We start from the raw sequence: 27,124 nt of genomic DNA, 5'->3' as shown, positions 1-27,124 counted from the left end.
AAACCTAAGCATATAATCAGAAAATAAGTGATATATTAAAAACAGTCCTTGCCATCAAAAGAAAACAAAAAGTCAAGTATTTTAAAAAAATTTATCTGGTACAAACATTTCATAAAATTCAGAAAAATAATCACTTCAGAAGTTAGTTTTCTAAGCACATGAAAACTCAGATAAAGTTCAGAAGAGACATCACATCACGCTTTCACAGCATTGAGCCTATCAAACAACATAAGCACAGAAGTCACAATTTCAGCAGTTTCAAACATGTTCAAAATGACAAATTCTGACTGAATATAGACAACTAAGGAACATACTACATTTTATGTAGTTTAACTTTTTTACCTGTCCAGATTTCTGTGAAAAGCAACAAGTGTAAGATACAGGTCTAAACTAACTTAAGTGACTTAAAATATTTCCTGTATGTCTTTTTAAGCGGTCACCCTGTAAAATCAATGATTTCTCTTAATCCAGAGCAAGAATGCTATTTTTTTAAGAATGCTAAAGAATCTTGAAACAGGTTAGATCAATTTTCAGGGGCAAGGGACTGTTTGTATCTATTGCCTTTAAGTAAGGAAGGACGTCTTTCTTTCACAAAGAAGCTTTCCCAAGTTAAATAGTAATGAAGCCTTATGTAAACAAATATATATATATTTATATAAATATACACACACACAGATTCTTTGCTTTTATTCTAGCAAAGAGTTGTCAGATATAAAGAGGCCAACTACTTATGTCCTTTCTGTCAGCAGCAGGTGTCCTCTCTCAGCTATACAATGAGGGTGTGATTTATCTCACCTGACTTTACACTACACTCAATCAGGGCTCCCTTAACTTTTTTTTTTTTTTTTTTAAAACTTTAAACCAAGACATTTCCAGAGGTCAATTTATCTCACCCCAGAACAGGCTGCTGAAACAGCTCGGATAAATGACCCTCAGGAGATATCCTTTCTCTAGAATAGCTCTATGACCTACTGTAACTAGCTCAAACTTCAATACTCATTCTTAAGACATCTGAAGATTGACAAAAGAAAAACATAGCCCCTGTTTGCACATTTATCTATCCCAGGAATTGTACCGAAGAGAAGGTTTCAGTTACTGCTGGGATCCATTCAAAGCCCATGGCAGCCTGCTCCAGGCAGGTGCACCCTCATCTCCTTCTCATGCAGATGACAAATGCTAGCCTATTTCAAAACTGAACATAACCTTAAAATCTTAAAAATTCAAAGAAAATATCAGTAAAACTAGGCAGCAATTTTAATTTATGTTCACTATATTTATTATTCCTGTTTCAGTCAAAGCTATATATGCATAAACATGCTCACAGGAGCGATGCAAAGTCAAAGCAGCTGCTTAACTTGGCTAAAAAGAGGCCTCTGGTGGCAGTTGTGAAGTATAACTTCTCATAGTTTTCTGAAATATGTATTTTGATGACATAATTTTTAATATAGAAACAGTTACAGAAAGCAGACTAAGCAGTTAGGTTTGCAGTGAAAATTTTGACATATTACTGCTCACCTCCAAAGCACTAACCATTTCAGCCCATCCTTCTTCATGCCTACACCACAGTTGTCAAATTAGTCTTAAAGTTGCATATATTTCCAGTTAAGTAAACCATCTCATTTTTAAATAACTGCGTTGAAAACTTCAGTGTTAAAGTTATTTCTAAAGATAGTAACAATTAAGTTAAGGTTATGAGGCCTGCTTATTCCCCGACACCAACCATGAAGGCTCCTTGATTTTGTTGAAAAATTACATCAACTGACAAGGAAAATTCACAGAAATATTTCTATATAAAAATGCAGCATTTCTTGGGTAAGCATAAGAATAAAATAAGCCTGCAGAATAAAACATATTAGACTGGCAAACACGTATGAGTTCTGTAAAATTCAATTCCTTTATTAAAGCTTCATGACACTGACCCATATGGACACAGGGAACCCAAACGTTAGGCACATGATTAGGAACAATCTCACAGCCTACAAGAAGCTAGGTAAGGCTCCCTGCCTTCTAGAAAGAGCCAGCAGACAGGAGAATCATAACAACGTGGAGAATTGTAACAGGCATATTAAGGCTGGTATGAAAGACCTGTGAACGGAGACGTGCGTGTGCAGGGACTGAAAGCAGCAGCAAGCCAAGGACTAAAATAACAGCCTGTACTGATCACAAAGGACACCACTCCCAGCAGTAAAACTGAGGGATGTATTTTAATGTCAAAACCCAAAGACCTGCTCTTCCGTAAGATCACAGCACAGACTCCCATCAGCAGAGGACCATGCATCCCAGCACCAGCAGAATGGCAATAAGATTTCAGCGTATCACATGCACCATCTTTTTCCTCTGCATCCAACAAGACAAGGAGATGATAAACGTATTTCAAACATATATATAAGACAAGGAAAAACACAAAACTTGGCCTGAGATTTATGGAGGCTGACATAAGTAATAGTCTGAGGCAAAAGGCAGCCTGTAACAGCTGATGATTTGCTTATTGGTTGGACTGGAGTAAAAGCAATCCCGTTATCATTTAAGAGCCCACAAACAGGACTCAAGCAGACCAATGGACAACCGAGGACTTTCTCTGGCATGGCCAACTTTTCTACTGCTCTCTTGGTCCTTGACACTGGCATCTCAGGAAGGGAATAACAAGTCCCATCACCAGAACTGACCCTGTAAGCCATTGTCATCTGCAATAGCTGCACCAAGCAGTTCCTCTTGGGATAAGGCTACAGCAAGCCGCTACAACTATTGTTTCCATCCTTCCATTTATGTTGGTGATTACCTTAAAAAGCTGTTCAGGATGCAAATTAAGTTAAAAAGTTTTAGTGTTGTATATTACCAAATGCAAATCACTAATTATTTTCAGCTGAGCAAAACAGACAAGATCTACAGAAGAAGATAATTTAACATTTCTCCCATCAGACTGGCCAGCCTGCAGCCATACTAACGTAAGAGCAATGCTAAAAACATTTACTATTTGGTATTTATTATAATAAATAGCTGAACTGCCTAGCCAATGTGCACTATATTTCTCTTGAAATAACAGTCTTTTAATTCTTAATAGTAAATTCATTAACAGATTTAAAGCAACAGGTCTATCTGTTCCATCTTTTTATTTATGCCACAGTTACCTTAACAGATGTTCAGGATGGAACATAAGCTGAAAAATCTTCATGGAATATCTATTTTTAAAGTACAGATTTGCAAAACACTGTACAACTAAAGCTCTGCACTTCCTATGCACAGCTGCATTTTTTCCTGACAGCGTTTCAGTGCAGGTCCAATCCAACGAAACAAACTTAACTGCTCTTTCAAAGAGATGCTTCGTTTTCATAGAATGACAGCCCAAATCTTTGAAGGAGGAAAAAAATCTAGCTAAAAGAAAACGTAAAAATTTTACTTGTCCAGAAGGGATTGTAAAGGATTTATTACTGCCAAAGTTTCTCTTCATATTGATGACAACAGCTCAACACATTTCATTTTTTACAGATAGAAAGTACATCCAAGTAACAAAATGCACTTGCAAACAAACATTGAAAACAATTCAACTGAGAAGATCTAATTTACATGAAGCAACACATAGCTATGCATGTAAGTACACAACTTGTTACACAACCACAACTGGACAACAGGACACTACCAACAGCGGACACCCACCATGGATCTTTCCTCCCATAATCTGCTCCATCCAGTCCTACTGGCAGTCCCTCAGACAAACATAACAGTGAAATTCATACTGTGGAGAAATATAAGCTGTGCCATAGAGTAGCAGACCAATGGCTCATCTTCCCCTTTATCACACTTAATCTGTTTATACTTTACCTGACCAAGAGCAAGCCCCTTACTGAGCAACTACAGAATGACAAAACACTTGTCTACACAATTAAGATACTCTAAATATTTAAAGAGAGTCAGATAAGGAGGTGTGCCTGATCTGCCATATTTAAACATCTCTACAATCTGACTTAGCTGTAGATATGATACCATATTGCCTTAAATTAGAAACTGCGGACAGAGAAGGTACTTGATGGAATCACACACCTTTTTCAAGCCCATGGCTCTTCCCATCCCTATGGTTATCTTAACTCAGTATACTGCAGTTACTAGACCTGAGTTAACTAAGCTGCAGACATCTCAAGTTTCAGAGTGATTTGATCAGCAGCATAAAATGAGCTAGTGTACAAAGACTGAATTAGGACCCAACGAGTTGTTAGCCGCAGTCCTGCAGGACTGTGGATTTGCCAGCTTAAGGAAACCCGCAGCTCTAGTAGAAGCAGCAAGTATTCTGCTAACCCAAACAACTTGTCCAAGCTTAAATCAAGGGAGCCATGACCATAAAGTGAGGGGTAAACCTTTGGCTATGCTCTAATTGTTAATGCTATAAATAATGCAAAGACAAAAACACCTGCAGAACCTTTCTGAGCACTGCAGTCCAAAAGCACGTTCAGCAGCATTCGTACTGTTGGATGGCAGTCAGGTAGCAGTTGTTCTCTCACAGTTCTCAAGTAGCTTGACAAAAAACAGTTTCATGGAAGAGACTTCCGACTAATTTTCACAAGGAGGTCATGGAAAAGACCTGTCTATAAGAGTGCTCTCAAAGCAGCAATACTAACATTTATTTTTCAGAATCTAAGTTGATTCATGTATTTATAATATTAAAAGTACTTCATCAAATGGGTAAGTTAAAAATTAAGGGAGACAAATATTACAGGCACTGTAAATAATGCACATTAAAAATTGCTAATTCAGGACAACAGGGAAAAAAGTTAGGTAATAATCAGGAAGGGGGAAAAACAAGTTTTCCAGATCTAAGGTTTTGCTTTAATGACCTCCAGTTTGTTCAGTGGTTTTTTTTTTTTGTTTGGTTTGGTTTGTTTTTTTTTTACTTTCCCAAATGGCACTTTTAAAAAGTGTACCTTGGGATTCTTACCTACATTTACAAAGACTTTTGGGAAATACTCCCCCTTCCACTTCCTTTAAGGTCTTTCCTCCCAATAGCTCTTTGCTGCTGAAGAGAAAGCACTACGGGGGGGAGAGGTAAGCAGACCAAGGTATATGTAAGTACAATAACCACTTCCCATAGTTTCTCAGTATATGGAAATTCAAATTCCAGTTTCAGCTGCCCAGTGCTTTGAAAGAAATTCTTTGCAAAATCAGACTCCCATAGAGCAGACAAGGACTTCACAGCACCCATGAATTTCAAACCAGATAGTCTGAGAATAGTAAATGCTACCTTTTTTCCCCCGGCTCAAGAATTCACATAAACTTAAATCAAAACATTTATTTCTAGAAATATGGACAAACAAAACTAAGGCATATTATTGCAGACCTAAAACTAGATAAAGGTCTTGGTGTAAAACAGCTGGAAAAAAAGATAAAGATTTCACCTGATCTTTTCAGACCCAAAGACAGCAAAGATGATAGAAAGAGCCAGAAATCACAGAAAAGCAGTTTTCAAGCACAAGTCTGATTAAATCCTGCCCTCTGTTTCAATGCAAAGAACATGTATTCCAATATTATTTTGAACCCTGAAACATAATTCTCTTTCAATGCTGAAGCAAATGTTTGGTCCATGTAATATGCATTTACTCTTCATAAATGATAAAAAATAAAAAATACAGAACAATATATACAATACAGAGCAAAAATGTTGGCCTTCAAAAAAAGATTACAGAACAATGTCATCATTATTTGCATTTAAATTGTTGTTATTAGTGTGGTTTTTTGGTTTGTTGTGGTTTTAAATTAAGAAGCATCATTTCCTTACCTTGCAAACGGTCTCTGTATCCCAGGGTAAGATGGTCCTCAGATCAATAACTTCACAGGATACACCAAGCTTTTCTTGCGCCATTGCTGCCACCTCTTTGATTACATGTACCTGAAAAGGCAATGTACTATCACCAAGTAAACATTTAATTTCTGTTTAAGATGTTCTAAATTAGGCATACTGAATACAAGCAGTGATTTAACATATTACCTGCATCTTTAGCAGAAACCTTTTTATTCAGTAATCTAATAAGCATTTATTACTCAGTTCATTTTTCTTATTTACTACTTACATTATTCCTAGTATTTTAGCTCCACTTCAAAAACTAACTTTAGTGAAGAATCGTTGAAAACAAAACTCTTGCTTTCTAAAAAAGTATCTTTCAGTGAACATTATCGGGCCTCACTATTTTATATTTGTAGTCAGTTTGGGGTTTAGGATAAGGTTTTTTTAGGACTGTAACTAAGCTAAGACCTAAATATATCAGAGTAATGTATTTTGATGTAGCAGTCACATGAAGTCCTGCAAGCAGCATTATGTCCATTCAAAAATAGTCCTACTGACTACACTTACTACAATTTACTGAAAGCGCAATAGATTACCAAGTGATCATCCAAAGCATTATCTTATGAACAGTTAGGAGAGATAGTACCACGTAAAAAATTACCTGTAAACATCCAGTCCTGACCCCCACAGCCAAAGCCTATTGGCACTAATATGACAATATGACTATTCACTGGTCTTCCAACACAGTTTAATACCAACATTACAAATGTTGCATTATCTGATTGTTATAATTAACATTTTACTAAAACAGAAAAGTATTCCCCTCTAGCAAAAGGCTTGTACTGAATTAGAATACACGTTATTCACTATCCACGAGTCAAGGAATGTATTTAGCAGCATATGTAAATGTGTCGAAGTAGATGTAAAACAATCCACATCTATTAGCATCCTTTTCATAAGGTATGTTATGATAACAACAGAAAAGAAAGCAATACTACACACATTCAAAACTGTATCTTGACAGTATGTTATACAACACTTAAGCAAAACGTATTGTAAGCAGTGGCTTCCCTAAAACAAACATTAGCAAGCAAATACCCCAACACGGAAGATAACAACCGTTATGACAACAACTCGGATTATGTCCACAAATATCTCTGCAAAAAGTATTTGCTCATGAGTTATGAGAGTAAAAAAGAATTTCTCAATATGATGTTGTCAGTAAACTGATGTTTTCCTTATTGTTAGAACATATCATAATACAGGTTTGGACTGAGGCAGATGAGCAACTTCTAGGCATAGGTAAGGGGTTGGAGGCCAAGGACCATCCCCAATAAGCAATTTGGATGAGGTCATCTTGGTCTGGAAGGCAACAGAATTTAACAATATGGACATGGTCAGGCTGTGTCAGTTGCCTGAGGGTCAAAAAGCAGTATTAAATTCTACACAGAGCAAAAATATGTGCTGAAACAAGATTATTAAGGTTTTAAATATGCATCTACATAATGCAAATACGAATAGCTAAACACCAAAGGACTATTTTAAAATGTAAATCAATACAAGTATTGTAATAATAAAAAGAAAATACAGTTTGCAGTATTCTTGTTTAAACTTCTAATACATCTGTGGCTGTAATAAGAGGTTTGAGAATTTTCAACATGACACACGGCATGGATGTTTTAGCCATTTCTCTGATGTATGAGTGAGAATGTTTACCTAGTTAACAGGGGATAAGGATTAGTTAATGATCATAAAACACTGAGTACAACCAGAGAGGAAGTAAAAGCCTTTACTGCCCCTCATTAGTACCATCCAGGAAGGCAAGCATCAGGCAACCCCACCAGAGCAGCAAGCTGCCAAGCAACTACCTAACATCCAAAATCATACGAGAAGTAACCAGTGAGTACGTGCAAACACTCTGCCTTATTGACAATAAACTCTGGATTGGTTGCACATTTAGCAATCAAGTTCCAAGTTTATGTACACAGCCTGCAAACACCCTCAGCACAAACTCACTGAACATATTTGATCTGCAGAAGCCTGACACATCCAGAACACGTTTTTACTGGATTTACTGCATATGCACTAAGCATCTGTCCCCACACTGTATTATAAAGCCACAGCCATGGTTTGGTCGGCTCCTAAATTTGGATTAGGGCTGCACATCTGTCCTGTTACTATTCACATCAAAAGAACCGCCTGTCCTAACACTTGGCCTATATTTTCCAAGCTCCAAAGCACATAGTTTTTTTGAAGGATGTCACTCCAAGTCCTCTCTGCACTACTGCCTACTGGGTAAACTCAGGATATTATTAAATCTCCATAGCCAGCTTTCAAGACATTACTTTATCAATTCAATTTTTGGGAATATGATGAACAATAAGATTTCATCCAAATGGAGAAAAAATTTGCACTTTCAAAAGGGAATACGGAGAACTACAGAAACTGTTTTCTGCTGGAGAAACGAGTACAAGTAAAGATATTGAAGGAGTCCATAATTTAATACCAGTGCAAAGTATCAAAGACAAGTAGGAATAACCAAGATATAAAGGAGATCAAGTAGTCTGAGAACAAGGAAACTATAACAGAAAAGCACTGAAGATTACAGATTTCAAACAAAAAGAAAAGAAACAAACAAAAAAAACCACAAAAGGCACAACTGCAGAGATCAATTCAATACTCTTGTGATGAAAGTTATAACACTCTCTCCTGTAAAAGCTCCTCAGGTATAATTAGGCCAGAAAAATAGCAATTTCTTAATTATAGGTTAAAGGCAATAAAAAGATTTTTTTTCTGGTAATTCCGAACTAGACTCAAATTTCTTTTCTATAATTCTTGAAAACAAACACGTATTTTCTTACCAGATTTTTCAATATTTGCGCATCTTAATTTGGGGGGGAGGTGGAGGGGTTTCCAATCACATTTTTGAACAGCTTTGAAATATAACTGTTAGAATCAAAACTATATCAATTCCCTATTTGTATTAAATGTTCAGTGGTTTTTAACTCTCTGTATAAAGGGAACACCAGACTGCACTTTTTTAAATCGTGCAGTAAAAATTAATACTTTTCTTTCAGCATACTACTTTGAACTCTCCTTTCCCAATGCCTTCTTCAGAGTCACATCTCACTGCCCCATTCTTAAACAATCACTTTCATAATCACAGATAAATCATTAGCCTCCTGCACAGGTACCTCTTCCACATTTCCTGAGTCAGCTTCAACCGAAAATGAGTAAAATCTTACACAATAAAAAGCAGGTTTCATATAAACACTGGCAGTGATTTATTCAAGCATATAGTGATGGAAGATGCATGCAGTTTATTGTCTGGCACTGGAGCCTGAATGCAACACTATTCAAACATCACCCAACCCTTAGCCTAGGCTTTGCTGGATGACAAATAGCTTGTAAGAGCCTTACTGACCTGAGTGCCCCAAGCAACCAGTGTCACATCACTGCCCGTCTGCAGCACCTCAGCTTGAGACAGTGGAATGTTGTAGGGCTCCACAGGAACTTGTTCCACTAAATAAATAAAAACAAAGGGAAAAATAAGCATTAGATTCCTTTACTATTCAACATTATCTCATGAAAATATACACTAGAAATTTTCTTCAATGTTAATGCCATCTAAAACAATAGACCAAAATCACATTAGCCTTTATTTCAAAGGTTTAGCTGTAATTAAGATATTTTTAATTATACTGTTAAAAATACATTCAGTGTAGTGCTTAATTTATGTTATATACCACAGCAATAAGATACACACATACACAACAATGATAGTAGTTAAGTCCTCGTGTACCCCAAGTCAAAATATCAGCATCAGATTTGGAGACGGACACTGCTACAACTGTTAAAAAAAATCTCAAGTAAACGCTGCAGTTAATTCTAATAAGCATCAAGAGAGCCTTGAAATTATACTTTAATACTCGGACAAGAAGGAAAAGCTGTGCCAGCACCCCCCTGATATCTGCCAAGAATGATGCTCCACAGTTTTATGTCTAAATAGAGGGAAAAGGTTTTCAGAACCCACACAGAAAGTGCCAGCAAGAACTTGTAACTATAGCAGTTTTAAATTAGGCTAAATGTTTTTGCTTTGAAAAAAATGTTATCTATTCACCAAAAATACATCACAATTAGAGAGAGTAAACAAAAATTAAGCATCTTGTCTTCTCTAAGACATTTAAGACCCATTTACTAGTTTTCAGATAGAAACACATTAGGTCAATTGTGCCCATTTTGAATCAATGCTCCAATGCATGATATGTTCACTGATTTAATGACTAAAACTGTGATAAATGACATCCATATATCATATTTTAAAAGAAATATTGTTTTGATCTAAAGGTGAACTTACCTATGCACCAGCAAGTCAAATAATACTTCTTAAAATAAATTCTAGTGATAAGTGGCGGGCGGGAATCTTACTCAATTCTTTCTAAATACACAAAACCAGTTTATAAAGAAGGTGCTCTACTTTTTTTTGCTAATATATCTCATAGTTCATAAAATAGTTTTTGATTTCCTGCTGAGCAAAATTGCTTCTTGACATTATGATAAAGAATCCTACTGAGTGATACCAGGAGCAGAAATTAAGTATTTTTCCTTCATTGGTATAGCAGATCCAATACAAGTGGAATGACCTAGGTTTTTTCCTGGCTTACAAGTTATAAACATAACTTTTCAATAAATCAAGCGGTGAATATTTTTTTTTAAATTACAGCAGATGATTTTTTTTTTTTTGGTCAGTAATCATGTATAAATACTCTAAATTTCACAGAACCACAGAATGGCTGAGGTAGGAAGAGGTGGCTCTGGAGATCACCTAGTCCAAGCCCCCTGCCCAGAGCAAGGTCACCTACAGCCAGTCATTCAGGGACACGTCCAGTCTGGTTTTGAGTATTTCCATGGTCAGAGACTCCACAACCTCTCTGGGCAACCTGTTCCTGTGTTTGACCACCCTCACAGTAAAAAAAATTTTGCCTATGCTTACGTTAGAGATATCTCACTTCATCTAAACAGGCATAGAGGAGACATACAAATTAACTAAATCATTCTTCCAAAAAACAGAACAGGAACTTTTTTTCAGCATAATTCAAGAACACATGTCCATTCAACCAAAGAAAAAAGAAAAAAATTTGAATTTTTAACACAAGGTGCTTTTAAACATAGCACAAAGTCAGATCTCTTTGCAAACTATTATTTTTAATGTATTAAAATATCAGTGTCTTCCTGCAATAATTTCTTTGAATAACAAGTGGCTAAAGGAATACAGGGTGGGGAAAGAAAGAGGGGAAAGGCACATCCGGCCCTTGCTCACTGCACATTACTGGTTGTCAGTAACACAGATCAGGCTTCTATGGATTTTGCACATTGTAAAACTCTCAGGCAAAAGAAAGCAGAGATCTTGAAAGAATGAAACCCACAACTATAGTAATTGGCATTGCATAACTGTCTTTTTCATGGGATTGTCATCTACATGAAACCTGGAAAACAAGAACCATATAAAAGATGCCACCGGACCTTCGAGTGGAAACCCAGGCAACTGACATGATTTTGAAGTGACAGTGGGATGCACCAGAAGAGCTGGAAGCTGTACCTCATCCAAAAAGAGCTCCTTCTCTGTGTAACGGTTTTATCCACTTGGGGAAATTAAATATACAGTTACACAAATTCACTGACTTCTTATTATAGCTAAACTATTCTGCAACAAGATGTCCATTGGATGAGCTCACCTAGAATTCCTGACACTTTTAAATGCAAAATTCAGCTTGTCAAAAATTTATAGGGAAGTCCAGATTTGGCAAGATTTTATTCAAATGCCTTTGCAAAAACGCCTCCCTCCACTAACAATGATGAAAAGTAGCATATGAAGTTATTCTATGCATATTCTTCCATCATAATTAACCAACCCAGGACAACAATGTTTATACAAAGCACTCCATTCACCTATTACTGAAGATATAAATAAAATATTTTAAATCAAATATTTCAAATACAGATTTCAAATAAAGCAATTAACAAAAAGTTGTAATTATCAGAGAAAAAGGGCCACCACAAGTTAATTTTAAGAGGCTGCACCATCTGTTGCTTTTTCTAAAAGAGCAATCTGAACAAGAGAAGATAAAACATGTGTTTTCTCATCTTACCTTTCTTGTCTCTATAACAACCACTGATGCAAGTTGTATTTATTTCTACACCACCAATGTCACATATAGTACAATTAAATGAAACTGAAAAGGTCAAAAAACATCAGAGTAGGTTCTCCACAAGATGTCTAAACCTGATAATGTCAAGGTGACTCATCTTCTCCTTTGATTCATAATCATTACGTGCTCTTGACACTGCACAGGCTGTTAACTACTTTTTGTAAATTAAAGCCTCCTTTTTCAATTCAGGTATTTTCTTAGTATCTCTGACATTTAGGGGGACGTCACCACAGCACTTTCAATAACATTATAATCTCATAAGTTAACAGCAACAGAATTCTCTCTATATATGCGTACTTGTATATTTAACTCTGGACTTTTACCCAGAAAGGCTTACATTTCTTTGCTCCTTTCTAATTTTATACAAGGCAAATTAACATACACAAAACTTCTGATGACCGCTGTAAGGTTATGTGGAAGGAGAGAGCATCTGCTCCCTTAAGGGTGCCTGGACAAGGATCTTTTCAATGCAAAAGGGGTAATAGGAAGAGGGAGAAGTCATAAGGAAGAACACACAGGGACACAACCCTAACCAACAAGCGATGAGGGAGGCAGTAACAAGAACCAAACCTGCTCAGTCCCACTTATTGATAAGGGTATGGGGAATGTGGGAGTGTTTCTTTCAGTAAGATTATCTGATGGAGGACCTTGTCAAATGAGGTGATAAAGGAAAAAAAGCTATAAACAACATATACAGAGACACAAACCTGAAGACAAATGTAACAGACACAAAGACAAGGAACAAACCTGGTCAAGGCACACTGAGTGAAGGACTACCAAGAAACTACGGGCAAAACAGGACTTTGCAACCGATAAGCACACGAGCCTGAGGGCCCAGAGTGTTGGGGGGATGCATGGAACTACACCAGCTGATAAGGGCATGTGAAGGTGGAGGGCGTTGGGGAGGAACAAAGTGGGGAACAAACAGAAAGGGTTATAGAAGGGGCCAGCTGCACATAAAACGGGGCTGGTCAGCATGTTTGTCTGACTGAGCCCTGTGCCCCATCACGGTGGTCAGTCCCAGCTTCTTTTGAAAACCTATCCTGTGCAGGGGTATGTGCTGCAAGGACTAAGTGCCAGCTGCTGGTGAGACCAGCATGAGAAACAAGACACTGGGCCAGCAACAGGAGTCAAATCAGGGTGCAGACGCCCTGGGCCTATGGTGGGGATCTGGGCCACCAGCTGCTGGGGTGGGAACAGCTTGTGTCCCAAACACCAGCTACCTGGAGGGACTAGAGTAAGGCAAGTAAAAGGCTGTTCTGTCTCCTGTGGGAACCATGCAGGGCTGCTAGACTGGCTAACATCCTCCACTCAAGAGTTTTGAAAGGAAAAGAGCTGTCCAGGGGGAGAAACACTGTCATTCCCCACACGTACAACCAAGGTGGTGGTGGCACTGCCATAACTGTCCAAGCAAGTAAACAAAGAGTAAGGGTGACTACTCCAAAGAGCCCAGGCACACTGAGGAACAGCAAGTTCTCTGCTAAACAAACTGCTAGTAAAGGGGGTGACTGTGCAAGAGAAATAGGCAGTCCTGCCTGCGGACTTAGCCACAGATACAGCACTGTACTGCTTCAGAGTATGGGAAGAAGAAATCTGCAATTACTAGCTACAAATATGCATCCTAAGTATACTTTTTTCTTTTCTGATCTAGTTACTGCTTTATGATACGTCTTACATACATATATATCTATATAAACATATATACACACATAGATAACATGTTATATATACCTATACATAAACACATATATCTGTATATAGGGACTATTTCAAGTTGGTTGCACATCAGAGCTAATGCAGAATATGAAACTTATCAGCTGTATTTCATTCAAACAAAATAGATGTTACTTTTAAAACTTACTATTAACAGACACTCAGGCAAAGTTTAAGATCTTAGCTTTAAGTCCACCCCCTCCTTTCAGTGTTACCAGGGCTCTTGGATATGTAAGGTGTGAGTTACTTTTTGAGTGAACTGGAAAATGTTTTCAAAGTGTTCTTGCAAACTTCACTTTGGAAGTTGCTTTTTCTCGTTGGTTCATCACAGAGTGAGTGTGGTGAACTTCAGGCAATGCTACTTCAACATCCACCTTTCTCCCAGGGATGACCAAGGTGAAGATTTAAGGCCTAATTTTATTCTTGTATCTTGTGTGGGTAAAGGCATGTTTGGATAGCAAATAGTCATATAGAAATGAATGTTCATTTAATAACATGGTTAGTTTTACCTCATGTCTGAATAAGCATACAACATATTTGAATAAGCAAATCTGTGTTTCATTTGGGAAGACATCCAGCTAAATTAGTTATTAAAAAAAAAAAATAGCAAGCAATCACAATATCCATGTGATAGTCACACTGAAATACTTTGTGCTACAGCTCTGATTTACCTTGGAGACCAGACTTATGTTTCAAAACACTTATGAAGATTCTTCTTTTTTTGTACGTCTTTACTGTTATGAAGAAATCTATGCCTGAATCTTGAAAAAACTGCCCTGTCATCAACAAGCTAAACTGTCCATCCCGTCCCATTCCCCCCCCCCTTTAAAAAAAAAAAAAAAAAAAACAAACTTGAAAGCAATTGGTGAGCCTATATAGCTCCTTAGAGGTATACATCAGATGCAAAATCACAAGGTTGGTTCTGCATAACAGCTTCCATAAAACAGCAATGACCTGGCACCCTGCTTAACATTCTCAAAAAGCAACTTCAGGTTATACATCCTAAGCTAGATGTATATTACCTTCCATCACTAGCATTCAACAGTTGATTTCAGCAATAATAGCAACACTTGGGGGCAGAAGCAGAGGACAGGTTTTTTGTTTGGTTGAGGTGTAGTGGGTGTGGGGCTTTTGTTGTTTTTTGTTTGGCTTGGTTTTTTGTTTTGTTTGTTTTAAACAAAGCATTAGTAGCTTCAACCCACATGAACAAGGACAGATATGCTGTGTTTTAAAGACTATCCCACCTACAGCCTATTTTCAGCTGAAATTTCAAAGATATTAACAACTCTGAACAAAATATCATGTATAGCTATCTAGAGGCCTCATAGGGAGAAAGAAAATTCCATTAGAGGAAAATGATGACGCCTAAATGTCTACATTAATTTTACAGATAGAAAATACTACTTCCCATTATCATCTCTGACACCTTAATTTTTCAATTAATTCCCTACACACCCACAGTAACATTAGTCATGAAGTTCTCTGCAACAAACATGTCTATTCACATGAAGCTAGAACAAAAAAATTTTATGACGGGGCAATATAATTTCATTATTTGATGCCTTAGCCATCATCATGGAAATAAAGAAAATTATTTTTTGTCTGCAACAATGAGGTCCCAAATCTTGGGTGGAGTTTTATACCATATTATACTATTAATATCCTGTCTTTCTCCTAAAAAATGTATCAATGTCAAAGTAGAAGTTTCTGCTAGAAATCAGTAACTCCCCCCACCCCACCCCCCAAAAAAGAAAAAAAAAAATAGAGATAAATTAAGCAACAGAGGACATCTGATACCATTTTGTCTTCTTGTTTTGGAAAGCCTGCCTGTTCCCAGCCTTGGGAAGACCCTGTAGTATTTTGAGACACTAATGGAAAGAGACAAGAAATACATATATAGTTCAAGTTTACTGTGTAAGCGAATTTCTGAATCTGTACTATCTTCTTTCTCCTGCTAGAATCAACACACTCATATGGGATATTATAAAAATTTGCTCTACTCAAAACACAAGACAGTTGCATTTTTAAAATCCTTCTTTCCACCTAAACTGATGTTCTTAGAAATTTTAAGACAAAAATGTAGGTAACGTCTATGAAAAATCAGACCATCAGAATATAGGAGGAAATCACAGTCTTTCAGAAGCTACCAACACCATCTTGCAGCAACGCTACAGTTGGTTATTGACCAGCACGTAAACCACAGTAACCACTATTTCAGCACATCTTTACTCAAGATTTCAATCACAAGCCTGATTTATATTCACTAGATGATCCACCAATTGCTTTACAAGTCATTTCCTCAAACACAAAAACCTCCCTATATTCTCAAAAGCTGTGTGATACTGATGTGCAGCCATTCATTCCACTATGAAAGCAAGTATTTTATTAACTCTACAGTCTGTACTTGTGACTTGTAAATATTGGGGGGGAAGGGGGAGGTGGAAAGAAAGAAAGGGTTGTTTTAAAGACAGGACTTTTAAACTTCCATTTTTTCTTTGTTTAACAGGACTCTAAGACTCAAGTTCATTTTCCAAACCACTTCATCTAAATGAAGGGTCAGAGGTCTTTATTGCTAAATCTCGGTAAGCTCTCAAAAACACACTGAACTTAAGGAATGCAATACCCTTTGGGTACATCACACCACACCAAAAATAGTTGCCCTTTTAAAAATACATTGCTAATGGGAATTCCGGGTCTTTTTTGAAAATATAAAAGCATATAAGCAGTTTCCCCAGTAAATATCCTATTTGTTCCTGAGTTATTCTGCTGGTTTTTTGTAGCTTTGATATCTGCTTTCTAAATATTTCCCTTGTTATTATTTGGTTCTCTTCTCTAGGAAGAGGATAAATTTCCTAACAAAATGGATGCACTCATGGAAAAGTACTGTTAAAAGGTCCAAAGTAAAATACAAACATTTTGTCCTTTGCTCAACTTCAGTCCACACACAGAGTCAACTTGTAAATTGGACTGACGGATTCAAGCATAGTTGGTATATAAAGCTATATGACATAGAAACGCTGAAGGTAAGTGATGGCTTGAGTTCTATTTTATCAGTTGCTCACCCAATCACTCTGCCTATCTCCACATGCAAAATCTGTCTTCATCCATTATCTGTTCTTAGTCCAGTTTCTCTAGTCCAAAGAAGTAACAAGCTAATTTTTACAACCAACTCAAGCACTATCATCTTCAAAGTACTCTGTTCTTATATATTAAGCATACATAACGATAGCTGTTAAAACTTCTTTGAACCAAAAAGTTCACTATGACTAAAACAAATTAAAAAAGTAATGGCAATCACACTTTGTTCCACATAAGATTAAAGGGGGCAGATTTTCAAGATTTTTAGAAATTAAGCACTTCAAAATTTTAACTTTGGGAAAATGGTGATGGTGATACACAGTTCTTTTAGAAAAATAAAAACTGATCTGTAAACTTATTTTAGTATCTAGAGTTATCAGAAAGAAAGCAGTTTAACTTCTGTCAAATTTATATTGCAATTTGATAAAGGATAATGCCTCTTAGTTCTATTTCCTTTTTTTTTTTAAACCCAAGACTGTACAAGGTATTCCACTTCCTAAGTTAACTGAGCATGAATCAGGCTGTAAATGTTCATTTATCTTTGCAGTCAAGTTTAGAGATCTTATTCAGTTTTCACAATTCCTCTAAAAACACAACCCCCAAACAGAGCTGGAGACAAAACATGTCAAGACTTCTGCTACAGTATTGTTTTAGCTGTGACTATCAACATATATGTGCAAAAAAAAAAGTGTTGCTTTATTGGAAAATACAGCATATAAATCTTTACCTGCAGCTCTGTAAAGTATTTTAGGTTCAAAGAATATGCATGGGTTTTTGTCCTCTATGCATGACAGCAGCAGTCCTTTGGCCTGAAGAGGACTCCTTGGAATAACAATCTGTAAAAATATTTTTAAATAGTTTATTTATACTGCAATTCTTCCTCAATTAATATTAAAAACCAAACAATTATTTGCTTTAAATAAACCTATGTTCAGATTGAGCAGTTCTTACAGAGTGAATTAACATTAGTGCTACATTACTAACACACACGCCAAATTTTTAATTTTATTGTTCATGGATGAGGCTTGAATAGTTCCCCTCTACACCATGATTTAAATACTAATGGACTCCTCTCCAATAAGGTAGAACTAACATCTTAAAAATAATATTTTGAGGTAGAAGGAACAGAAGAAAGTCAGTCAGATTAGTAAAATTAATGTAGATGTATGACAAAAAAAAATTCAGCTGAGTGATCCTCAGTTGCTTGGGTAAAGATTCATCAGAGCAGGCCTGGAAGGTATTCAGACTTAGTCCAGTAAGTTTTGAAGACTAAAAAAGGAAATAGCTTTTTAAAGTTGACTTCCTTCGCTTATGGTGAAAGCCTGAAATTTGTTCATTTTGGAAATGAACAAATACCAAAAAGTACCTGAAACTATTATCAAGCAAAGAGAAAACTAAGCAAGGCCTCCAGATGTAATCTGCATACTTGGAAGGAAAAAGTATAATTGATTTGCCAACAGAAGAGTTAATTTTGGATGGTTAAGAGAATGTTGATTACAAACAGAAAATTACCAAATTATCACAGTTTAAATGAAAATAGAACCCAAGAGTTCAATTCCCTCAAATCAGAAGGACAAGCTAATTTACATCCCAGAGATCTTGAAGAGCTGGCACATGCAGCGCGAACTCTACTAGCAAACATTTTTATAGCTGTAAAGTTAGAATTGGCCCCCTCTGACTGACAACATTAGTTGTAGCACTTGTTTAAAGAAAAAAAAAAATCCACATAACTACAGACCTGTTAATTTACTGCCTCCAGGAGTTTCCAAGGCTTCAAAATATTTTTTTGAGAGTAAGAACATTTAATTATACAAAATTAATAGAAAAGAGCCAAAACATAACCTAAAGCTGCTATCACATCAAATTAACTTGACAAGTGATTTTTCTAAACAAGGGAGAAGCAGTCTATTAATATTTCACCAAAGCATTTGGTATCAGACACATGGGAAATTACCCAACTGATGGATGTGCAGCTCCTTAGGAATCATTTTTAGGAGAGACTTTATTTACCTTATTCACTAAGTCAGAACATGGTAATGAAAACTATTCAAAAGCTGAGAGTCACTACCACTACAGAGGATGATACCAAAAAGACCTAGTTCACTTTAAGGACATGACTGAAAAAAGCAAACTGAAGAATACATACTGAAAATTCACACATTTAAGGACTGCATTTCTGTTATAAATTTAGAATTCAGCAGTAGAAATTCAGATCTGAATTTAGTATCTGCTCAAAGGATGACTAGGACACTATGCAATACAGCCCTAAAAAAAAAAAGCAAAATATAGCCAAGGAAGTGTTAGTGCTATTGCAAAAACCACTGCTAGAAACTCAGCTGGAATACTTCATGACTATATCAACTGTTTTGAAAGAAAATTAATGAAACAGGTGCCAAAAGAGCTTCAGAAATTGTTAACATCTCTTTGATGGTTTGATTGTTTAGTCTAAACAAAACAAAGACTAAATTGTTCTCTTAGTATATGAAAGGGAAGATGAAGGACAGATAAGTTAAATATACAAGTTAGTCAGAAACAGATTTAGGCTGGAAATGCAAAGAAAGCTTCTAGCCGTGACAGCAAATATTCTGGAGCAGTCTTACAATGGAATGGAGAGAGTCAATACAGTAATTTTGGAAGACAGTCTGATCCATTAAGACATACATCCTCACAACAGCAGACAAAAGATACAACCATCTAGCAATGTCCTTGTCACCCCAAGCCTTGTCTTAAGTAGCAATGATTACAGTCCTTCCCCTGAACAGCCAAAGTTGTACAAACTCCTCCCTTTTCCTCGGGAAATTCAAACCTCACCTTTCACTTGAGAAAAAACACAAAAATTTTAAGTCAGGGTCCTGTCGCAGAGTTTAATAAGAGGGCAGTTTTGAAAACCACTCTCCCAAAAGATCAATCCTACCCTTCCCAGCTTGTAATACATGGCCTTTCCCGCTGTGATTTGGAGAAAATATGCATAGATACGGGACTTTTGCAAATACATCTGAACCTCAAGTTCATTCGCATTTCTGGATTCATACGTTAAGGGCTGGGTTTGGGTTCATTCAAAAAAAGACCTGCAACCTTGAAGATAAAGCCCTAAACAGTATTAACGGCATTAATGAACGGCTTTGCAAAAATATTAGCGGTACGACATTGTTTTCACAAAGACACAAAATTCAGAAGATAGAGTCTAAAATACTTCTCTGTGCATCAAAAACTAGTATATTGTTCCATCAGTTCCACAGAATGTAATGTGCCCTTTACCTTTAACTGAGATGACAGCTGTTAGTGGTAGCAACCTATTTTGGCACTTTACCCAAAGAAAAGTGAAAGTGAAAAAACAGCAAGAAGAAAGATCAGAGATGAGAGAAAACAAATTTAATTACGTGGAGTAATTAAATTATTTAAATTCTGACTTACTAACTTATTCAGAAGTCTAAGCACAGTAGTACTAGGTTGCTATGAATTAGAAAGAGTTTTAATCACAAGAGTGGACCACTAAATCTCAGCACTTGGTTCAATATATAAAGATTTGAGATTGACCAACAAGATCAGCATTAAAATAGCTAGACCTGGCATCAGTATCTTAATCATATAAGTTATCTTGTGTTTCCATGTGATAATAAACTACACTAGTTTTTAAACAATCTCAAGAAACCATTTGATTCCATTACCTGGCAAAAGACTTTGTAGATTGCTTTTGTTTAGATCAGGAAATATTTTCAAGTTCAGAATAGGAACACCTCAAAGATGATAAAGAACACCCAAAGACAAAAATGCATTCTGTTTCTCAAATATCATGAAATAAAATGTGAATAATACAAGATTTTTTTAAGTAAAGAGAAACAAGTAGGAGAAATGGCTATGGCCTCCCTGAAAATGAGTAACTTCTGAAACTTTAGAACACCAAGATCATATATAGGCAATAGTTTAAGGAACAGATAAACAATGAACATGTGTCTTCAGCATACAAATACTGGTTTTACTTAAGTCTTCCACATTAGTCAAGCTATGAGTCATTTCTCAGTGGACTGGATGCCAGTTAACCCAGAAGTACAAGTCCATAGACAAAAATTTACTCAGAAAAAAATGGAGAGCTGGCAAACAGTGCTCTCAATCTGAGACAACTAGATCCTGCCCCTCCCTCTTGTCCAGGAAAGTTACTCATCTAAGCGCTTGGAATCTTAGCTTCAAGGGATTGCACCGTCTCACACAGAAAGCTTGCCTAAAGTTATCATTCAGAGAATCACAGAACAGTTGAGGTTGGCAGGGACTTCCAGAGGTCATCTGGTCCAGCACCCCTGCTCAAGCAAAGCTACCTAGAGCTGGTTGCCCAGGACCATGTGCAGACAACTTCTGAGTACCTCCAAGGATGGAGACTCCACAACCTCTCTGGGAAACCTGTGCTAAGTGCTTCCTTATCTTCAGATGGAACCTCTTGTGTTTCAGTTTGTGCCCATTGCCTGTCACTGTCATTCATATAAATGAATTTGATAATGCACTTAAGACAACAGATGCAGAAAGAAAAAAAAGTAAAGTACGATTTATTAGTGTTAGTTTTTAGTTTCTGTACTATACTGGACACAGAACAAATGTAAAATGTATGCTTTTAGAGCAAAAAGCACACAAATACAAAATGCTATGTCTATTAAAGATTGCTTCAATGATGGCTATAAATTCTCAAACTCTTAACAGTTTTATAACTTTAGTTTTATAACTTGAAAATTTCTAAAAGTTTTTAATTAACATATTCAGGTTTTTTGTTGTGGACTTTGACTTCCATTCTTCTTCCCCTGTTTGCACCCAAACTCATTGTTAGTCAGGTTCATTAAAAAAACAAATTAAAAAAAGCCAAACAAAAATAAATTAATCTCCATAAAATAAGAGTTACTGTACCTTTATTCCTGGACAGTGAGCGAAAAAGGCTTCTGGACTTTGAGAGTGATATAGTGCACCATGACCCACACAGCCCCAGGGGGCTCTGATAGTGAGGCTTCCACAATTAAACAGATCTCCAGAGCGGTAACGATATTTTGCTGCTTCATTAACAATCTGGGAAGATTTATATACAAAAGTAACATTCAGTCCAATACCTTTAGTTATGCATCATTAAGCCTCTACAAAGCATGAAGTGTATCTACATCATCTGCTCTATGCACGGAATTCAGAGGACCAAATTAGAAGCAAAGGAATCCTGTAAGTCAGTGGAAAGGCAAACATTTTCCAAGGCAAATAAGGCAATAATTTAGCATGTTCAAGTTAGATGCCTAGGCCTCAGGAGTAGCCATATAGCCCAGTTGTTTCCCCATTCCCATAGTGTCAATCAGCCCAGTTCAAATCTGTAGTTTCTCCTGTGGACACATGGCTGGCTGCAGAAGCGTAGAGAAGTGAGAGATGGTGTTGGGAAGACGCAGCTGAGGAATTTAAGGCTGTTGAAGCCAACACAGCCACAAAACTAAACATAAAAACAAAGAGACATTTGCTTCAAACCACATCTTTAATTTCCATTACTTAATCAGCCTTCAAACTGGCCTTGGTACCTTCCTGTTTACTTAAAGCATGCATAAATATTATTAATACAGCTGTGGATATATTTGCAAAAATTACTATTCAAACCAAGTATTAATGCTAACAGAAGAGTAATTTAAACAGTCATAAGATTTCTTTTTACTTCTCTCAAATGTATTAGTACTAACCTGATCAAATGCTGGAAAAATGTAATCTGCAAACTGAATTTCTGCAATGGCTGTAGCACCTGCAACAGCAACTCCAATACCAAAGCCAACAATTCCTTGTTCACACAAGGGGGTGTTGAAAACTCTGTCTTTACCTATTAAAAAAAGAAAAAAAAAAAGAAACCACACAATTCCTTTAACACACCAGCTCAAAGTGGAAAACTCAGCCCCAGAAATATTCAAGTTATAAACAAACCACCTGCAATTAAGCATATGGCTCTTTAGATGGGCTTTTTTAGACGTAGCAACAATAAACATCCATTACAGGTAAAGATACTTTCACTTTAATTTCTAACAGCTCAGAGGAAGACAAGGAGAAACAAAATGAAAGATAAGAACAGTTTCTGTAACTTACGATGTTCTTAACACTTCAAGGAAAATAATTTGTTCTGATGTATATACAGATAAGCATGCTTACCCCTCACGCTTACATGGGAGGAGTAAATACTTACCATCATTAAAAAAAGCTTACAATAAAAAAAAAAAAAGTATTGTTACTTCAATTTTTTTCAGCCAGTCAAAACTAACTGTCCATAGTCAAAGGCAGATGGATCTACGAGAGCACCTGTATGAAAGTATACCATCTCTTGCCCACGCTCGCCATAAGCAGTACCCAGTCTTACCAGTCTTTTTCATAAGGTAAGGCTGCACTTACTAAAGAATTTGGTTTGTCTCCAATGCAAGAGAAAAAAAGCTGTTCCTGCTGTTGGGGACACAAGACTAGAAATCAAATATTTTGGGGTTTGTATCTTCCCTGTGGGAGTACAAAAGGTCGTTTTAGACCTGACATATTTCTGTGCCACAGTAATTTCAGATCCCAAATATGCATCAGTCTAATAGATGGCTGAAGACAAAATTGTTCCCTTCATGAAATTAAAAACAAGAAGGAGGCAGGAAGGAGAAGAAACACCACTACAATATCCTCTATAAGACATATTTACAATATCTGTCAGCAGTACTGTACTCCCTTGGCAGATCAACAGGAGAACCTAGTTATGCTATTAAATTTTCCCTTTAGAACACTGGGAAATAGTACGTTTCTATAGGAGTCCATCGTGCATGATAATGCCAAGACTTCAAACTGGATGGAAAAAAAGTGAGCACAGTGCACACCAGTGGCTATGAAATAAATTAAACAATAATTAAATAACCAGCAAATTAATAACTAAAAAGAAAGACTCATCAATTAATAATTAGGAAAGTTGTTACTATGAAGGCTCCTGATTTCAATAGCTGCAAGTTAACAAACTAGAGAAAGGGAAGCTAACAAAATGTTTTAGAAAAAGATAAGAGGACAACCACTGCCCACAGCTGTATTTACAATATACTAAAGGGAGACATGTTTTACAAATCTCTCAAGTACACATCTTTCATCTTCACACATCATCCAGCACAGCATTGTCACTGTTTGTACCCTGTCCACGTGCTTCACCTGGTGTTTTGAGTTTCATACTTCAAGGGTTACTTTGTTTTGGGTTGGGTTTTGTTGTTGTTGTTGTTGTTTGTTTTGGGGGGATTTTTTTGACATATCAGTAATTAGTTTTTGGCTCTCCCTCTGCCTTCCTCTCTTTTCCTTCCATCAGGAACATGACTAAGACACCATTCATTTAAGGAAAGTTAAAAAATGCCTTCAAATGATACTAAAATGTTGGTGTTGTCAGTGAGGCTACACAGGCCAACACAAGTCCAAAGGGCCACCACAATTCCGGGACACTCCACAATTTTGCATGCAAGACAGAGGAAACATTTTCAAGCACCTTAAAGATTGTCTTTTTGAGGGGAAACATCATTTTCTCAAATTAGTCATTCCAAACTTCTATTGACTTCTACTCGTTTCTTATAAATCAGTGTTTGAAACAAAAGCCCTTGTGACTTACAGTACTTTTAAGATACATGCACGCTGGGCTGCTTCTTGTTTAGAAATAAATTTCCAAGAAACTTTTTAAATTCTTATGACTTAGAAGTCCTGCTATTGGGGCTGTGATAAAAACATTACCACAGCTAGCTCAGTAATTAAAACTGAATTCCAGATCAAGAAAATTATCGCATAGCTTTTGAAAGAAAGTAGGGTTTTGTTGTCTGGATGTCAAACACACCCGGTATTACCCTGACCAACCCTGCATCACAGCAAAGCACCTTGCAGATCAGAGAACATTTTACAAGTAGAAAAACCTGCTAGCTCTCATTTCCAAGGTACGTGAGCCAGCTGATCTCAGTAATTTCCAGATGTGGGTCTTCTGTATTTTGTTTCATATCTTTGTACTTTGTTTCATGAAGAAAAAATAATAATCTCTGCAGGTATTGTGCTCAAAAGTCGTTTGGCTAAAAATGGCATAGGAAGCAAGAGTGGCAGTAACCACCCTCACAATAAATGGCAAGTGCTGCCATTTATTCTTGCTGGGCATTTATTTTACCAGTGTGCTGCAGCAATGCTACTAGTCTGCATATTTCTATTCTTTCTTTACTAGTATTACCAAGATATCTGGCAATGTCACTATATAAAAACAGCCCCAGCCCTGAAAGATTTTCATTCCAAGTTACAGAAAGACAGAATGCTCTGGGAAACCCAGAACTGGGGAAGATATTTATAGAAGATGTAACTTAGCTTTTATTGTCCTCATAATTAAGTTATACTCACTTCTGACAAACATCAATTGTGTCTTGGCTTTACTGCCAAGAATTAACAAAAATCAGTTCAAAAAGCTTCACGCAGGAATCCTCTCTTCTCTTAAGAGCTGACAAAAGGGGAAGATTTCAGTCATATCAGTACCATGCTTCTCCCACACAGAATAAGAAACTTTGGCTTTCAGGTCTATTTAGTCCCATTTCTAGAGAGTAAATAGATCAATAAACTAATCTATAGGATGGAGAAGGAAAATAATGCCATGGAAAGATGAAAGAATTTCTATAACAAGGAGAACACAAGATTATGTTTGAACCCAGAGAGAGTGCATACTGTGTAAATTGTTCTCATTCCTTGAGGATGGCTGTAATCTCAGTTCAAGCTCCCTCTGCTGACAGGCATCATGGTCAAGGAAATAGGAACACAAACCACCTATGCAAATGTGTAGTTGCCCCAGGCCTTACCACCACCTGTGAAGGTGGGGAAGCCCTGCTTCAGATGCAATCACAAGAGCTGTCCCTGTACTCATATCCATCTGTAAAACTATAAAGAGTTGGCAAACTTCTGCTTCCCTCTTTTTTTATTTAATCTACGGTGCCATGAATTAGCATCTTATTTCCCTTCTCTTTCACTGATGATTTAAATTTTTAAACAGCTCATATTTTAATAAACTAAAATGCATTAACCTTACCAAGACATAATACACTTTCCTACTTCTTAAAAGTCTATTGGCAGATCAATATATTTCACTTCGTTTGCTTACATGATCATTTGATATAGGACATGACCAGCAAAGAAAACACAGGAAAAATACAAGTATGGAAGAGACTGGGGGGGAGGCAGGGAGGGAGGTGAAATTCACAGTAAATTTAATAACATAGCATTATTATATTGAAATAAAAATATTCAATTGGCCTTCTTTTCTTCATGTGAATTTCTATTTTAACATATACCTATTTACTGAAATGCAGTTAAATCTGGTTTAAAATTCTGCCACATAGCCTACATAAATAGACTAATGTCTGAGCAGAATAAAAAAAAACAGATCATTGAGAAGTGCCCAGAAGTCAGATCATAGTAAGTTTACCTAACCTTATTCTTTATTAACAGATTTTTCAAAGTACACTGAAATTGCCTTATACGTTAGTTCTATAAATAATTTTACAATCATCACACAAAAATTGATATGTATTTGAACAATCCTGTAAAATGAGCTTTCAACTTCTAAAAAACTTCAAAATTAATCGTTTAATATCAATTTGTGATAGGCAAATGAATTCAAAAGCATGTTAAATCCACCACACTAGCTTGCCCCTCTACGATTTGGAATATAAAAGACAACCTAACAAAACTGCTAAAATACTATTGAGATATTAAATTAGAGGCAGCATGCTGCTATCAGTGGAGTATGATGAAATAAATGAAGTGAGAATCAATAAAAGCAAATGTGAACTACAACATGACAGTTGTAACATGGTCAGCTTGAAGCACCTAATTTGGACTTTGAGAATTAAAGGCATAATCCTGAAGTACTATGGCTTAAAACAGGGAAGAAGCAGCCAGGTAATTGTCATTGAATGAGATTCATTACTCAGGAGTGGTTTTGATGTTGATGTACAACAATAATACTGATCCCTTCTTAAAAGCAAAACCTAAAGCACTTTATTATTCATTAGGTGGAAAAAAAAGCCTTGAATAGAGTTTCAAGAGTTGTGTTGTTTGGGGTTTTTTTTAGTAAAAGCTAGCCTTTTAAGACAAAAAGATACACACATCACTGGGATAAAACAAATTTATTCACTTCCCCAAACATTAAAAATTGCATGTCATGGCTTTAACTGCCTATCTTTATTTATACAATATGAAAATCATTACTAAAACGAATATAAATTATTTAAACATGTAAATGTTTATGTGTATGCCTATTTTTTACATTTTTTCAAGATGTGAAAAGGAAGCTGTTGCAAATGAGTGATTTAAATAGCTTAAAAAAAATCACCGTCAA

At 36.4% G+C, this 27,124-nt stretch overlaps 1 protein-coding gene across 5 annotated transcripts in view; it reads right to left on the bottom strand.

The window, feature by feature from the left end:
• BCKDHB (branched chain keto acid dehydrogenase E1 subunit beta) overlaps window positions 1–27,124 on the bottom strand; it is a 166,062-nt gene that overhangs the window by 117,733 nt on the left and 21,205 nt on the right. For 4 of the 5 annotated variants that reach the window (XM_075498254.1, XM_075498253.1, XM_075498251.1 and 1 more), the window contains exons 4-8: window positions 22,461–22,594; window positions 21,661–21,816; window positions 17,498–17,606; window positions 9,195–9,292; window positions 5,765–5,875 (exon numbers count right to left, since the gene is read on the bottom strand). In XM_075498254.1, the coding sequence (XP_075354369.1) occupies window positions 5,765–5,875; window positions 9,195–9,292; window positions 17,498–17,606; window positions 21,661–21,816; window positions 22,461–22,594 (608 nt within the window). Of the gene's footprint in view, window positions 1–2,213; window positions 2,338–5,764; window positions 5,876–9,194; window positions 9,293–17,497; window positions 17,607–21,660; window positions 21,817–22,460; window positions 22,595–27,124 lie in introns of those variants that run through there. The other variant, XM_075498255.1, reaches the window with a different exon arrangement.

The sequence above is a fragment of the Mycteria americana genome, chromosome 3, assembly GCF_035582795.1.
Source record: "Mycteria americana isolate JAX WOST 10 ecotype Jacksonville Zoo and Gardens chromosome 3, USCA_MyAme_1.0, whole genome shotgun sequence".
In the NCBI taxonomy this organism is placed as follows: Eukaryota; Metazoa; Chordata; class Aves; order Ciconiiformes; family Ciconiidae; genus Mycteria; species Mycteria americana.
The sequence above is the reverse complement of the archived record's forward strand: the minus strand, read 5'-3'. Positions and strand labels throughout refer to the sequence as shown.